The sequence below is a fragment of the Vipera berus genome, assembly GCF_964194415.1.
Source record: "Vipera berus genome assembly, chromosome: 1".
NCBI lineage: Eukaryota > Metazoa > Chordata > Lepidosauria > Squamata > Viperidae > Vipera > Vipera berus.
Window position 1 is genome coordinate 254,181,659 of NC_138202.1, and position 15,684 is coordinate 254,197,342.

At 36.9% G+C, this 15,684-nt stretch overlaps 1 protein-coding gene across 2 annotated transcripts in view; it reads left to right on the forward strand.

The window, feature by feature from the left end:
• The window catches only part of ARMC2 (armadillo repeat containing 2), a 45,871-nt gene that overhangs the window by 20,621 nt on the left and 9,566 nt on the right, over window positions 1-15,684 (forward strand). For both annotated transcript variants that reach the window (XM_081343599.1, XM_081343600.1), the window contains 6 exons: window positions 5,290-5,382; window positions 6,408-6,583; window positions 8,329-8,431; window positions 9,978-10,198; window positions 13,030-13,175; window positions 15,356-15,455. In XM_081343599.1, the coding sequence (XP_081199725.1) occupies window positions 5,290-5,382; window positions 6,408-6,583; window positions 8,329-8,431; window positions 9,978-10,198; window positions 13,030-13,175; window positions 15,356-15,455 (839 nt within the window). The remainder of the gene's footprint in view (window positions 1-5,289; window positions 5,383-6,407; window positions 6,584-8,328; window positions 8,432-9,977; window positions 10,199-13,029; window positions 13,176-15,355; window positions 15,456-15,684) is intronic.

Sequence of the window (15,684 nt, forward strand, 5' to 3'; positions counted from 1 at the left end):
GGAGCTCTACCGGTAACTGATTCCATAGTTCCGGAGCGCCCACAGAGAAGGATCTCCCCCTGGAGAGATCCTTCTCTGAGAGATCTGCTGGTTTTGATAACTTTGTTTTGTAAGAGTCCAAGATAAGCAAAAATTTAATATATGATGGTAAGTCATGTATAAATTATTGGAAGGTTGATCCTTAGATTTTTATTTGCTTCATGAAATTGGCAGAGATGAGATGAAAGACAATGAGATCCTTGAGACTTGGAGACAGCGACAGAATGTTTAATTAAAAAGATGATTTAATTCTGCTAATTGATTGCATAATTTTGGGGCAAAGTGTTGGAATTAATCTAACTGCTAGATTATATTGATTAGAATGAATAATCTTGTTTTAAATTTATTACAGAATAGAATCAATCTTGTTACATTGTAATATGATGAGAATTATAGAACAGGAATATCTGTGGACGACTTAGAAACCGTAGTATTATAAAAATCCTAGTCATTAGCTGAGAAATTATATCAAAGTGATATTGGGGACTTGTATTCCATTCCACATCATTAAACAATATAATATCATGAAGTTCCATTGTATCCTTCATGTTTGTTAACATTTATCTGAAATTCTTGAGATTAGTCACCCAGAAATTTGGATGTACAAAGTATCATTAGTTATCGTCCCTAGTGTCTAGAGATTTTAAGGTGGAGAAGGTGGCTAGAATGAGACTTAATCTGGCTCCAGATGCGGCTATATACAGAATCTGAGATCCCAATGCTAGTATCGTCAAGGAAATTTTTGAGTATGGCTTATATGTCACTTCTAAGAAATGCTACCGATTATAATGTTAATATGACTTAAGGAAAAAATTATTAAATGCACAAAGACTGCTATACATCAGCCTGCTTTTATAGTTCATAAATTTCACTTGGTCAGATGAGATGATCAAGTGTAGAAAATTAAGCTATCAGTGCTGACTACTGATGCCTTTCTAAACCCCATTAAAACCAATAGTTCAAATTTGAAGCAATAAACGATTTAGACCAAGTAGCTTATTCTACTGCTTTCCAAGTTCCTGTTATTCCATGAGGAGCTTGTATATTTGTACATGGCAATTTTTGTCCTTAGGGGATGTATTAGGGTGAGAAAACCCAACAGTTTAAAAAGTCACGAAGTGTTTCCATGGCAGAAGTAGACTTGAAGTGTTTCCATGGCGGAAGTAGATTTGAACCATAGTCCATTGGTTCTGCTCCAAAATTGAAATCATTGCTCTGGAGTTTTTCAAAAGTTTTTCAGGACATACACCCCGTTAGTTAAAAAAACGGAATTCCCAGAAGCCCTCCTGCCTACCTCTTAAACAGACACAAAGGAATAAGACATCTTGAGCACAAACGTGCGGGAGGGAGGGGCTTTTTAATATAGCTGGTCCTTTCTGTTATATCAGAAAAAGGACACCCTTTTTTATTTGTCTTTAGTCTTTTGTGGAACCCTAAGGTTTGAAGAAACATGCATTACACCATCATGATTCTGTTCTTTTATTAGCAACAATTAAATTTATCCTGTAGAATCTGCAGGGTTGTACTTTATTATTAATTTCATTAATTTTTGTTTTTCACTGAATTGGATTTAAGTACCTAAGAGTGTTCCCCTGTCCCCATGAGCTTTTACTCTTAAATTGTTTACTTCTGGGTTATGGGCAACCCACAGTATTTACACGAGCATTTTAGTACCTTCCCTCTTATGTTCCTCATCAGTTAGCATTCATTGATTTTTAGTAAACTCTTTCCCATCTGTACATGGTGTGATCACATTGTATTATCAAATTTGGACTGTCTTCTAACTCTAAAAACACTGGTTGGAAGAAGCCGGGTAGGAGCCATTTATTTTTTCCGTCTTGGACTGAAACGTCTTATAGGTCAAGGAAGAGAAGCAATAAAGCACCTCCTCCAGCAGAGCCTGCTTGTCTTTCCAAAAAATCATGCTGAACCCCACTTGACAGAATTCTCATTGGGCTGGCCGTGGGGGCTGAGATAATGGCTTTGCCCATAGTTGTAGATGGCCCAGTTGGTAGAACGAAGCATTCATAGAGAACAGCACGAGCACCAACAATAAGGAGGAAAGAAAGGGGAAAGACACAGTACTTATGGGTGAAGTGTAGGTCATATTGTTTTTCTTTGTCTCAAGGTAGACATCCATGGTTTGTTTCCCTCCTCAGTTTGTCTGTTATCTCCCCAGCTTGACTTACAAGGGCATCCGTGAAATCTCTCCTGCCCGGTGATTTCAGAGTGTATTGCTATTTCTCTAAAGCAGAGCTCCTCTACTCTTTTAAAGGTTATTTATTTATTTATTTCTATGGCACTCCTTGGCATAATTGGAGGTGGTGAGGATCTTGCTTATGTAACCTTCCCTAGATTCAACCCATTTAAGCTGAGAGAGAGAGCGGGGAGGGAGGGAGAGAGAGAGAGAGAGAGAGAGAGAGCACTTGAGGGAGTTGGGAATGGAAGACATCTCTGTTACTTTTCTATATTCTTTCAGAAGGTGGAAACTCTTTGAAAGTGAAAGTTGGTATTGTTTTCCATATTATCTGATATCCATTTTGTGGAGTACCGGATCAAGTGGGAAATGTGCTATCAGTTGATATTTTAGTTAGACTGTTATCAGGGGAATCACAATCTGGCTCTAACCAATGGCATTGTGTTTTCCCATTTTCACTCTCCCTGGAACATGCCCAGAACTTACTGTGCATATTCTGAGGATGTCTCTGGACTAAACTTGTGTGGAACGGACGAGTTGGTACAGCCTATTCCATGCACAGGAATGCGCAGGGAATATTTTGCACATCCATATCGTTTTGTTTCCTGTGTAATTTTTATTATTTATTATATGTGACTTTCAAGAAGATTGATACTGGCATTCTGCTGTATTTCTTACCAACTTGGAAAGAAGGAGAGGAAAAGATTTTAAGCCATACAGAGCCACATACAGGTGAAACTTGAAAAATTAGAATATCGTGCAAAAGTTCATTTATTTCAGTAATGCAACTTAAAAGGGGAAACTAATATATGAGATAGACTCATTACATGCAAAGCAAGATAGTTCAAGCTGTGATTTGTCATAATTGTGATGATTATGGCTTACAGCTCATGAAAACCCCAAATCCACAATCTCAGAAAATTAGAATATTACATGCAATCAATAAAACAAGGAGTGTACATACAACAATATCGGACCTCTGAAAAGTATAAGCATGCATATGTACTCAGTACTTGGTTTGGGCCCCTTTTGCAGCAATTACTGCCTCAATGCGGCATGGCATGGAAGCTATCAGCCTGTGGCACTGCTGAGGTGTTATGGAAGTCCAGGATGCTTCAATAGCGGCCTTCAGCTCTTCTGCATTGTTCGGTCTCATGTGTCTCATCTTTCTCTTGGCAATGCCCCATAGATTATGGGGTTCAGGTCAGGCGAGTTTGCTGGCCAATCAAGCACAGTAATCCCAAGGTCATTGAACCAGGTTTTGGTGCTTTTGGCAGTGTGGGCAGGTGCCAAGTCCTGCTGGAAAATGAAGTCAGCATCCCCATAAAGCTCGTCTGCGGAAGGAAGCATGAAGTGCTCCAAAATCTCCTGGTAGACGGCTGCGTTGACCCTGAACTTAATGAAGCACAGTGGACCAACACCAGCAGATGACGTGGCTCCCCAAATCAACACAGACTGTGGAAACTTCACACTGGACTTCAAGCATCTTGCAGTGTGTGCCCCTCCATTCTTCCTCCAGACTCTGGGTCCTTGGTTTCCAAATGAGATGCAAAAGTTGCTCTCATCAGAAAAGAGGACTTTGGACCACTGAGCAACAGACCAGGTCTGTTTTTCTTTAGCCCAGGTAAGACGCTTCTGACGTTGTTTGTTGTTCAGGAGCGGCTTGACAAGAGGAATACGACATTTGAAGCACATGTCCAGGATCCGTCTGTGTGTGGTGGCTCTTGATGCACTGACTCCAGCCTCAGTCCACTGCTTGTGAAAGTCCCCAACACTTTTGAATGGCCTTTTCCTGACAATCCTCTCCAGGCTGCGGTCATCCCTGCTGCTTGTGCACCTTTTTCTTCCACACTTCTCCCTTCCACATAACTTTCTATTAATGTGCTTTGATACAGCACTTTGGGAACATCCAACTTCTTTTGCAATTACCTTTTGAGGCTTTCCCTCCTTATGGAAGGTGTCAATGATGGTTTTCTGCACAACTGTCAGGTCAGCAGTCTTCCCCATGATTGTGATTCCCACTGAACCAGACTGAGAGACCATTTAAAGGCTCAGGAACGCTTTGCAGGTGTTATGGCTTAATTAGCTGATTAGAGTGGGACACTTTGAGCCTAGAATATTGCACCTTTTCACAATATTCTAATTTTCTGAGATTGTTGATTTGGAGTTTTCATGAGCTGTAAGCCATAATCATCACAATTATGACAAATCACGGCTTGAACTATCTTGCTTTGCATGTAATGAGTCTATCTCATATATTAGTTTCCCCTTTTAAGTTGCATTACTGAAATAAATGAACTTTTGCACGATATTCTAATTTTTCGAGTTTCACCTATAGCACATGATTTTGTAAATAAAAATGAGTGCCATTTGTGTGTTTGTGTACGTGCACACATGCATACCTGTGTAATTTTATTACAGGAAAGAAAATAGGTATTGGTTTTGTGACATGAGAGCCCAGATCATGTTTGGCAAAGCTAAACTCTCCAGATTGATGTATTGTGTATTCACAGGCAAGTTGCAGTGCCTCAGCTTTTTTATGCTTTTATTAAAGAAAGATTTCTGTGAACCAAAAGAAAATGTTAATTTATTCAAGTGAAAAACTAGCAAGTTACTACTTATTAGAATTGTAATAATTCTCTTCTGTAACAGTAGGTAGATTTTTAAGATAACTTAACATTCACTTCTCTGAAGCTCAGTGTTGCTAAGGCTCTTGGATTTTACATGCTAAAAACAGCAGCCAATAAATGTAGACCAGTGTCATTTTTGTGACCAGCATACAAAGCTGTGGTTATATACCAATAAACCACCGAGAGAAGGAACTTCTGAACTTGTCTGCCTTTGCTTAAGTTTCCTGTTTTTCTTCTTTTTATTACAGAGACTGTTGAAGTTAGATTACTAAGAAATTTCTCTTGAAATATTTATTTTTTTACCTGATTGGTACATACTGTTATAGAACAAATTATAGTCTATTAAATGTTTTGCCATACGTTTTGTTGTGTGATTATTTGAAAATCATTGTTAATATATCTCTTTAAAAATATATGTTTCAGAAAATAATTTGGAAACAAGTGAAATGGAAGAAGAAGAAGAAGAAAGCTATTGGAAAACAAAAGTTTTACCAATTTTACATATATTAGAGATTGGTAAATAATATAGTTCTGCAATATTTGTTTGGGTTTCATAAACTAGACACTTCAAGTCTTCATTCTGTTCATTATTTTTAATAATATTTTTCCTAATACCAATTTTAAACAGTCCCGTTGCTGGCAAGATAGCCTATATTCTTGGTGGCAAAGCGGGATGGAGATATACTGTATATACATATATAGATGTATTTCCAAGGTTTAAAAGTCCTTTGAGAATGCATACAACAAGCTTTCAAAGAATCTGTAAATATTAATAACATGTACTAAAAGAGGGCTGCCTGGTACATTTTAGATGTTTTGAATGACAAATCCCATATTAGAAGTTAAAAGACGAAAACATTGAGACCACCATATTTGTGGGCATTTTTTCCTAATCATAACAAATACAAGCCATTGCTAAATACAACACTAATTCTGTGTTCCAGTTTTTATGTCTTGGCATTGTACAGGGTGCTTGCTTAGATTAGTGTTTTAAGAATCAGGGAGGGGAGCCCAAGATCTGCAGTAGGCTTTCAGTGGCATATTTGAGGCCACGTTTCAAAAATAAGTGGAGCCATGACATGTTTTGGAAATGGTTTTAGGAATTTTAAGGGGTGAAATGAATGCCCTAAGCATCTGTCAGGTGTAATATATTCATTTCATTCCTTCAGTTCCCTCAGCTTAACATCAGTCCAAAGAACTCCCATATTTTTGATCCCATATTTCTGGGAAAACATTATTGGCTATGAAAAGGATGTTAGCAGGGTACACATGACCCTAGTCTGGTGCCTAGTTACCTCTAGTTGAAGACAAATGCATGCTATTTCTGGGAAAGGTAGGGATGGTCACATAAACATCTGTTAGAATGACACTGACCAAAAACTATTTGTTTAGTTTTTAGCTCCTTCAGTTGAGTCCATAAAATTTACAATAGCTGTGTTTGTTGATAGTGCAGGTTTTGTGGTATTTGTTAAAAAAAATCCTTTCTCTTTAAAATATTGGATCATTAATTTTACCTTCTGCTTTTTTTCCCAATCAAACAGAAAACAATGTAGAAAGACTTTGTGATGCCTGTGCTATTCTTTATCAAACATTGAAAGAAGGAAATATGCTTGGCAAGCGATTCAAGAGGCGAAATTTACTATTGAAAGTGTTATATAAATTAGTTGATGTTACTTCAGATCCTCTTGGCTTGAAATTGGCAAAAATCATTCTGGGTGTAAGTTAAATATGTCATACCTGTTACAGAATGTGATTATATTATACTTGTGTGAAAGTGCTAGTTATATCCTGAGAAATGCGACTTATCTCCTGGTTTTACACTCTTTAAAATTACATTAAATTTTCATTTGTTCTGTTGTTAGATTTACTGGAAATCTAGGAGATTAACAGTGCAGCTCTTCCTTTGGCTACTTAGAACTGAGTTTTCTTCCAAGTAAATAAATATAAAATTTCAGCCTAAGTGATAGCACACAATAGTAGATAAAAATAGCATGTGCTTAATTTAGTCAATTTTTTTGAATTAAATTGTATGTCAAAAACCAGCTGCACTTTGTGAGAACTTTTGCTTTCAAGGTATAACAACAAATGCATTCATTTGAATACATTTACTTGAATCCTAGAATAAGTCATAAACCACGTTCTCTGGCTTCTTACTTGATTGATTGAATACCAAGATAGCAGAAGAAGTTCAAGAGGAAAACAAATATTCATTATAATAGTGTATGTTATCTCTCCTAAACCATTCAAAAATTTATATAACATTTTTACAAAGTGGTGGCAACAGTTACTATCATATCATGGTCATGTAATTGGTGATACACTATTTAATTTATTTGAACATATGTTTGTTATAATGGTAATTGAGACATTTGTCAGGATCCTCTAATCATTACCTAGTAGCTATGCAATAATTTATAAGAACTTGTTGCTAGGTTTTTAACAATTTCCTACTTTCAACAACTTCCCCATTCATATATTCAGAATGGTATGCTGGATTCAAGTGAATGGAAAATCTATTCATCAAGGAAATTCAGATTCTCTATATGTATATGGATGTACAATATATCTGTCTGGATAATGATAATAATTACATTTTTCTTCCTGTAATGTAGTGTCTAAAGCAGGACTATTTCAGTTAGAATTACCCAAAGGCATATAACATGGAAAACTGGTTTAATGTCATTATATTAACCAGCACCTTGCAGATAGTTTTAAAATCACATTCCATTATGTTGGATGTTACAGGAAGCTTTATTTTATATGATTTAGTATTGAATGCTGGTTTATAAATGGAGGACCCTAAAATAATATTTAATGTTTTTTGACTTTCTTTCATGTAGATTTTTCTGTCTCCAGTAATCTTGGATCAGATAAATGGCTGTCACATGTTGATAATTTGATATAGGAGCTCTTATTTGAGTACTTGTTTTGGAATGTGTAAGAAAGCTATGATAAAGCGGCCAATGTTTCTAGTTTCAGTTAAGTACAGCATGTACATACAGGTAGTCCTTGACTTACAACCACAATTGAGGCCACAATTTCTGTTGCTGAGCAAGACAGTGAAGTGAATTTTGCTCCATTTTACGACCTTTCTTACCACAGTTATTAAGTGAATCACTGCAGTTATTAAGTTAGTAACATGGTTGTTAAGCGAATCTGGCTTCCCCATTGTCTTTGCTTGTGAAAAGATCACAAAAGACCTTGGGACACTATAGAAATAGGAAGCAGTTGCCAAGCATCCACATTTTTATCACATGACCATGGGGGCATTGCAGTGGTAAATGTGAAAAAGGGTACTAAGTCACTTTCTCCAGTGCAGTTGTAACTGGTCACGAAACGAATGGTGGTTAAGTCAAGGGCTAACTGTAATGCGAGAGCTGTGTTGCATGCTTTTAAAAGAACAGCTAAAACATAAGGTACAGCTATTTCATGTATATTCTCTTTTTCCATTCTTCCTTATAGCTGAAAGTGAGTGGGAAGAATCTGCTTAATGTTTGCAAATTAGTATTTAAAATCAGCAGAAGTGAAAAAAATGATTCCCTTATGGAGAATGACCAAATCCTGGGTAGGTAAATATGCTATTCTATGACTCAGTAGAATGTCTTTTATAATGTGGAAAAGATAATATACTGCTATTATGCGTGGGTAAATATGAAACTGCCAAATATTCAGTATAAATATGATTTCAATCTGCATTTTGGTGTTAATTTTTTTCCTGTTTCTGATTTTGCCTATCCTAAACATTTTAATGTTTTTGAAGCTAATGAAGATAATATTAGCTAATCAGAAATACAAATATTATTACTGGGTAGGAACTAGACATAAAAATTGCAGCTGGAATTCAAGAAAAATATGTATACATATAGAAATGAAAACTAAGCACCAGGCTTATTCTTTGATCTCTGTTTCATCATGGAATCTAAGTAACGTATTCCAAAAACCAATTAGAAAGATATTGCTTGACTCCTTCTCCCTTCCCACCTGATTTGACTAAATCATATTATTCTTCCTGCATCAAAGGATAAAAGACATATTTAAATGGTGAATGGGAGGGAACTTGAGTTTTTATCCTAATTTCCATGACGAATTAATACTTTGCTTACATATTGCTCACAATTCTTTCATCTGGAATTTTGGGACAAGAAAATGGTAACACTTTGGATCAGATTATTGTTAATCAGACATTTAAATGATCTTTTAGTTAAGATTTTTTACTTGTCTTTATTTCTATTTATGTGCCTTTTATTTTTCATGTACTATATTATGTTACATCTTCTGTTTGTTTTTAAATTAAAGTAAGGCAGTTAAATCAAAAAGTAAAACTGTGTAGCTGGTTATTACTATCAGAAAGACAAGATACTTTTTAGCTGAAATAAGACACATATGATTAGTACATACTAATAATCAAAAATAATTAGCCTCCAATCATTTTCGTTATTGTGACCAAGACTTTTCATTATATGCAACTTCCATTTAAACAAAACAAATTGTGTGCTGATTTCTTGCAATCACAGGGCTATATTTGGAAAAGAAAAACTTCCATTGCTTTGTCCTCATCAAAAACTTTCCTGGACCTGGGAAAGCTTTCAATGGAGGCCTTGGATTTTGGATATGTTCACGTAGTTGCAGGAGAAAAAAATAGCCAGAGATAGTTTGTATAAATGGAAGTTCCACTGTTGTAACTTCCTTCCCTTCAATAAATTTCCTCAGCTATTTCTCATCCATTATCTGAATTATTGGGATGGCAGCTAGTAAATTAATCTTGAGCAACTGTCTTTGCAGTCACACTGAATGCCTTTATAGCAAAGTACTGCAAATAAATAACAATGCAGAATTACTTATTTATTTGATCAGCTTTATATTGATTACTATATCACAAATGCTAAGAGTAATTTTGTGTGCAATAATCAGTAGATTATTAATTAATTAATTTGGAAAATGTATATGGCTGCCCAACTCATTCATGATGACTCTGGGGCAGCTTAGTTAGAGAAGTTATTATTACTTTATTTGACAGTTCCTTTAAAAAAAAAGCCCTGAAGTAAATCTCATTCTGCAAAAAAAAAAAAATGCGCCAGAGAGAAAATTCACATGTTAATTTTTTTCCATAGACTCTCTGCTTGAGATTCTGAGAAGTGAAGACTTGCAAACAAACACTGAAGCTTTTCTTTATTGCACTGGTGCTATAAAATTTATTTCTGGCAATGCAAGGCTCATTAATGAAATGGTCAGTAAGGGAGCTATTGAAATCCTGCTGCAAGTAATGAGAATGATTAATGAAATTAATGAAGATAATACTCGATTTTCCAGCTCAGGACATCTCTTGGTCCAGGTCAGAATGACATTTTTTATTTCAATTATTCAATTATTTCGATTTATTTCAACAAAAAAGTTTCAAACTTCCTAATGGTGTTCTCTTGCTAGGTTTGACTCTTGGTGGACCGTCCAAGTTTTTTTTTCCTTAACAGTATTGTGCAAGTGGTTTGTTAACTACTTTTATTCTGAGATGTCTTCCAAGTTTTCAGTCTACTCAACTATATTATTCCAGTTCTAACCTTGTGCTACCCTGGTGAGCTTTTCTGAATTAGCTAAAGCAATCTTAGATGCAGCAGGCAAGCTGTAACTTAATAGTTCCAGAATGATCCATAGCAGGGGTGTCAGACTGCCGGCCTGTGGGGCCGTTTGCATCCTGCGGAGGCCGTGCCCACCCCAGCTCCGGCAATGCAAAAAAATTTGCGATACGTCGCATCACGTAAGGCGGCGAGTTTGACACCTGTGATTTATAGTGACCGTTATTGGAGACTGATAAATTATCACTAGAAGTTATTGGAGAATTCTTTACTGCATACCAAAGGAATAGTGAATAAGGCAATCGTATCTTCCTGTGGCTTCCTCCGAGTTTCTGTCCTGTGCCGTAGCTCTAGGTGTTTACTTGCTGAATGTGGGCCTTGTATTCGTCTGTTTTATTTTACTTTAGATGTAAAATATTTGTATAGTGCCTCTTGTCTAAGATTAAGACGGCATGGTTACTTCTTGCTGATAAAAGTTGCAACAACCCCAGTAGCTCATGGCATTGTGTCAGTGTAACATTCCTTGGAACAAAAGATAGGACATAAAATTAAGAAAGAAATAGTTGAAGGAGAGAGATGCAAGGTGTATGTTCCATTTATGACTAATGGGGGGTGGGAATGCTCTTATTCTAATAAGGCTGATCATAAAATATTGAAATTGATTCCCGATTCCTGTAAATGCTTGTTTATTTAATACTATTTTTAGAAACTGCCCATCCCCTTCGTGTAAGACAATATCACCTTTTAAAGCTCTTTAGCTTTACATGAGACTTGAAAAGAGTCCCAAGTTCTGATCTGTTTTGTGAAAAGTTCCATATTGTTTGAAATATATATTTTTTCTAAATAAAAGGTTAATGTTACAATTATTGCTATTCAGGAGTGGATGTAACGCCAAAACAGCAAAATTTGTAATTAATATCTTGTAGTGGTGGAGAAGGAGAATTCCCTTGCAGTTATTGGAAAGATTTACTGAATTTTAATAACAGTTAAATGTAAGTTTAAAATAATTTAAAAAAACCTCTCATTTGAGCGATCTTGAATGTTATTATTCAGGTTCTCATATTAGAAGGGCCAGTTCAAACAAAAGGATTTATGCTTTAAGAAATAAGCAGGGCCTTCAGTGATTTACAATAAGTACCTCATGTAACCTGAAACCTCAAGTTTAAAATCACGTTGAAAGATTTGTTACTATCTTTACTAATTAAATGGTAATTGTTTGTAAACGTATATAAAGAAATAACTATGTCTTGCCATCTGTCAATAGCTCTGACTTAAAAATTGTGCATCAAAATACATGTGACAGCACATGCAAAATAAATAATTGAAATTCCAATGTTATGTTTTTAGAGAAAAATATATCTGCTCGCTTTTCAATAAATTCATAATACAAAGAAGTTCTAGGTTCATTAAAAATGGCTCAGTATTTATTTTATTTTTTTTATTTTAATCCCATTTATATCCCGCCCTTCTCCGAAGACTCAGGGTGTCTTACAATCTAAGAAGCACAAATCAATGTGCTTAGCAATAGCCTTCATTCTATGTATGTGCCTGCTTATTAGGGCTTTTGCCCCCCCCCCCAAGCGGCATTATTACAAAGTCAGCTTATTGCCCCCAACAATCTGGGTCCTCATTTTACCTACCTCGGAAGGATGGAAGGTTGAGTCAACCTTGAGCCTGGTGGGACACGAACCTGCACTAATTGCAGGCAGCTGGTGTTACTTAAGGAGGCATTAGCCCACTGCTCCACCATGGCTCCAGTATGAACAGACAACCAATTTATCCTGGTGATTTCACCTCAAGAGATATGGAAACTGATGGGATTTACAGGAACATTTTGATTTGTTTGGGGTCAGTTGGCTCAAAGAAAGATGAACTGAAGCCTAGTCGGTCTCTGTTCAGTTGTGAAGCAAGAGTAAAACATAAGTCAAAGATAGAGGGCATGGTGTGGGATCCGTCATTTAGGGAGCTACATTTGATGGGTCCTAGGCAGTGGGCCTTCTTGGCAAAGGCAGCTGCATTGTGAAATGTCCCTTCTTCTGAGTTAGGTTGATCCCATCACTCTTGACTTTTAAAGGCCTCTCAAGAAGTGGTTTGCGTCATCTGGCTGGGAACTAGTAAACTAGTCAGATGGCTTTCTCCTTGTAATCCCTTCACCCGTGATTTGTTTTAGCTGTGTTTTATCATTGTTAATGTTATCAATACTAATCATAATTGTTGCTGTTATTTGTGAACTATTGTTTTTTAAATTTCTTCTACTCCACCAAGAGTCCCTTGTACTGCAAGGTGGACAACTATATAAATTGGATAAAATAGAGTAAGCGTCTCCAAACAATGAATTATCTGAACACTTTCAGATAAAAAGTGACTTACAAGTAGGTCTGTTTTTAATAATCAAGCCTGTATCATTGTTTCACATTTTGGAGTTTAAATAATCTATATTATTTTAAATTTTCCATACCACTGAGTTTCATCCTACTGCCATCAGAGAAAGGCTATGCAACATTTTGTTATATTTTCTCAAACTGTCCGGTACTCCTAATAAAATTATGCTTACCGTGTTCGTTTAATTCATATTTAAATGTATTTTCTCCAGCTCACTGCCACTTTACGAAACTTGGTAGACTTACTTCAGTCAAGGTGCAAATTCCTTGAGTATGGAGCAATTCCAGAGCTCTGCCTCACATTGGAGAAACGCATGAGTGACAAGGATGTATGTACCAATGTGGCCAGAATATTCAGGTAACCCCACTATTTTTTTCTTTAAATACGATGTAGAATCTTTTTTTCCTCTTCAGCAACCACCTCGTTATGTATTAAAGTTGTTGCTTCCATGGAGATACTGTTATGTTTCTGTTGAAATACTTTGGATCAGTATATTGTTTAATTCCTAAACGATTGTATTGGCTTACTTTTTGAATAAGAAAACACAAATCTTCTGCAATCTAAACACAAGTAGGCCACCCACAATCTGCTGGGTGTCCTTGGGTATGTTTTCTTTTTTGACTTGTGGTTTCTGTAAGAGTGTAAGTACTTCTGCCCCTCACCCAGCCAGCAGATAGTGTGGTGGGGAAAGGATTGCTTGTTCCTTGCTTCTAATGCTGTAACCTGCCTTAGGTTTGCTATAAGATGGGAGGAAGAAACTTCATTGCTTCCTCCTCCTTTATAGCAACCGTGCTCAAGATTGCAGATTTCTTTATGACTTTAGCATAAGAAAAGCAGAAATTTGGCCTCAACATCATTAGGCATGAAGAGCATGAGATCTCTTCTAGTGTCTTTTTTAAAGATTGTTTTGCCTTTCACTATTAGATATGGGGTAGTATTAATTTTGAGTTGATTTATTGGGAAGGGACGAAGGGATTAAGTTCCGCCTATTCCCCAAAAGATCTTATGCTGAATACTAGTGTCTGTACGTGAGGATGCATTTGAATGGATGTATATGTATGTACATATACATGGGTTGCCAACTTATTCACCCCTGCTCTAAGGCAGAGGTCATCAAAAACATCCCCATAGGAATGAAATAGGGGCATTGCTTGTTTAACACAGAGAACTTCTTACACTACATCCTTTGTGTGATTCCTTTAGAAAAAGAATGCCAGTATATTAAAAGAAGAAGGGACGCGGTGGCTCAGTGGGTTAGGATGCTGAGCTTGTCGATCAGAAGGTTGGCAGTTTGGCGGGTCGAATCCCGAGTGCCGCGTAACAGAGTGAGCACCTGTTACTCGTCCCAGCTTCTGCCAACCTAGCAGTTCGAAAGCACGTAAAAATGCAAGTAGAAAAATAGGGACCACTACGGTGGGAAGGTAACAGCGTTCCGTGCGCCTTCGGCGTCTAGTCATGCCAGCCACATGACCACGGAGACATCCTCGGACAAGCGCTGGCTCTTCGGCTTTGAAACGGAGATGAGCACCGGCCCCTAGAGTTGGAAACGACTAGCATGCATGTGCGGGGTAACCTTTATCTTTACCTTTAGAGATACTATTGATTTTCACTTTCTGACTGTTCCAAGTGTGCGTTAAGATCTGTTTCTGCCCCTAGAGTCGGAAATGACTAGCACGCATGTGCGGGGGAACCTTTACCTTTACCTATATTAAAAGAGGAAATCTGTAAATCTGTAGCAGTGGCCAATGGCAACAGGCAGCATCTAAGACTGGATACAATCATAGGTTGACTTTTTCTCCCTTCTGTTCAGTAGACCATAGTTAAATGGTCTAATCAGACTCCGGGTTTTTTTTTGCCATCAGCTGAGGGCCTCAGGGCTTGCCATCTTTGTTTCTCCCTCCACTGCTGCTGCTATCTCTTTTCTTCCTTCCCATAAAAATACCACTTTGCTTCTACAGCAGCCACTTCCTCAGGTGGAGTCCTTGATGCAACCTGAACTTGATTGTTTTCTTGCAGAGATTTCATTACCCAAACTAGGTAACATCACCAGTGCACTGATGCTGTTGCCTAGTTTTGGTAATGACACGTCTGCAAAAGAACAACCAAATTAAGGTTGCACGAAGGACCTTTATTTCAACCCTGAGCTGTAAATATTCTCTTTTATTGGTGCTGCCTCATGTTTTTTTGCTGCTGCATTATCCTTGGTCTTTCTTGTTGAAATGCTTGAAGATGTTTGCGTTGTCTGCAAGAAATCATAGTGGGACTCAAAGAAGCAGTAGAGAGGTTGGGGGTCATTTTCTACTAATAACTGAAATTAAGCTTTGGGTTATCATTATTCCTTGTGATGGAATTGATTTTATTTTTAGTCATTAAAGTCACTGCCGCTTGTTCCTCCTATTGAACTGCATAAAAATAGAGAATGCTGGCCTTTTTTATTTTGTACTATGACTAATGTTTAAAAACAGAACAAAATACTTGGATTTTAGTTGGAAATAGTAAAAGAAAACCTCATCTATATTATTGCTTCAAACATGCAGCAAACTTTCTTCCTTCAACGACTGCTGTACAGCTTTGGCGGATTGCTCCAGATGTTATGCCTTATTTTTAGCCCTGCTAAACAAATACCCAACAAAGCAGGTCAGTTTTTTAATCTCCTGGGTTTTTTTATATTTTAATCCTTTGATTCGCCTACGTTGTATGTATGTTAGTCCATTTTTAGAGATAAATTTCATGTGTAATTTTACCATATAGAAATGAATGCCTTCAGCCATTTAGGCACTTAAAACTAGCTCCCTGGTTCAATACAGTCCTTTACTTGTAACCACAGTGAGGACCAGAATTTCTGTTGCTAAGCGAGATGGTTATT